Source organism: Plasmodium cynomolgi (assembly GCF_000321355.1).
Source record: "Plasmodium cynomolgi strain B DNA, scaffold: 0626, whole genome shotgun sequence".
In the NCBI taxonomy this organism is placed as follows: domain Eukaryota; phylum Apicomplexa; class Aconoidasida; order Haemosporida; family Plasmodiidae; genus Plasmodium; species Plasmodium cynomolgi.
Window position 1 is genome coordinate 1 of NW_004192981.1, and position 1,820 is coordinate 1,820.

General features: G+C 20.5%; 1 protein-coding gene across 1 annotated transcript; it reads right to left on the reverse strand.

The window, feature by feature from the left end:
- Nucleotides 1-111: 111 nt before the first annotated feature.
- On the reverse strand, nt 112-462 carry PCYB_004960 (CYIR protein; the record flags this gene model as incomplete). The annotated part of the gene is made up of 2 exons (XM_004227917.1): nt 112-275; nt 387-462. The coding sequence occupies 2 exons, from the start codon at nt 460-462 to the stop codon at nt 112-114; spliced, it is 240 nt and encodes a 79-aa protein (XP_004227965.1).
- Nucleotides 463-1,820: the final 1,358 nt, after the last annotated feature.

Consider the following 1,820-nt stretch of genomic DNA (forward strand, 5'->3'; position numbering starts at 1 on the left):
TATCTATTCATTTCTTCTGTTTTATGAATAATATTATATTTTAATTTAATATAAGTTCCATTAAAACTGTCTAGAAAAGGAACCATATTCAAGATATGAAAACTATGAATTTCATGCAGAATGATATTTAATATTGTACCTTCCTTTCTTAAAACTTATAAGTTCATTTTCCTGATACATTAATATTATTTTTCTCATTTCGTCATAATTATTTCTATGATAATGAGTTAATTTTCCTTTTTTAGAATTAATCAATTGTCTATGTAGGTTAAACTCTTAGAAAAAAATACTTAGGTATATAAGTAATTAATATATAGTGCTCAACGATAATATATAATGATGAAAATCAATTTTATGCTGTCTATATTATACTTAAAATAGAAAACTATTTTCTTTAACCTTATATAATCCCCCAAACAAGGGAATTAATGCATCCGTTGTTCCTATAAGTGCTGTTGACATAGTATTAGTTTCTTCGCATTGAATCAATCTTTTAAAATTATTCGAACATTCAATAGATTTTCCATATACTGTATTATAATGTTCTACATATTTTGTTTTAAATTTTTTTAGTTGTTTACAAAATTTATTTTCTTTAACACTTCACAAATAACTTGCTTTTATATGATCACTACAACATTTAGTAGAGTGTTCTAATAATAAATACAATTTATCATGTTGGCTTTTTACTTAGAATATCATTGAGTTTTGTATAGTTCTCATGTAAACCTTATAAAAGATTCATTTTTTACAACTTCACTTCCCTAATATTATATATAAAAGGTGGCGACAAATTAACTAAAAGCTTATACGTACAATGATGGATCAACACCTCGCAAAAATCTTTAGCACAAATAGTTTCATTAAGTTCACTTTTATTTATGTTAGAATTTAACCAGTAATTTAAAAAATACCAATACTTTTTATAGTCGTCATGACTTTCATTTTTAACATTGGTTAATGATTTTTTAGATTTATAAACAGCTTACAGTTATTCATTACCACTTTGATATGATTAAGAGTATAAATTTGTGTAAAACTATTGCAATAATCCAGATTATCTAAGGGATTGGTATCAACCTTTACTCTCCCTTCATTTTCTACATAGGTAAGTATATTGTCAAAAAAATCATAATAAAAATTAAAAGATAAATAATAATTTATTAACAGAAAGAAAGATAGTTATAAACATATATTTTATAACATATAGTTATTTATATAATCTATAAAGAATATACAATTAATATATTTTTTTTACTAAATCAAATGAAAACATACATTTTTAACCTCAATTCTGGAAGAGCACGGCATTTTAATTAAGTTATTCTTTTTAAATGAAAAAATAAAACAGGTTAACGCATAAATATATTTATTGAATTATCTAGATATATAAATTATTGATATTATAATCTTTAATTTTATTTATATATTATTTATGGATATTGCCTTTTATGAGAAACGACAATAAATTATCATCGAAAAAAATATTTTCAGTAATAAGAAAATGAAAGTGTCAAGAATAAATTTATTATTATCTTAATATAAAATAAATTTATAAACTTAAAAATATGTAAGAATAATGAAAATAATAAAAAAGATATTTTTGTAAAAAATATTGTTATATAGTAATATATTTATCTATTGTTTACAATATTGATGAAAAAATAAATTGTAACTTGAAAACAATAACTTTTTATTTTTATGGAAGAAGCTATATATAGATTTTCACTTTATAGTATCATTAAATAAGGCAATAAATATTATGTTAAAAAAAATTTATAATAATTAAAAAAAAATATATTTATACGTTTAAAATTTAA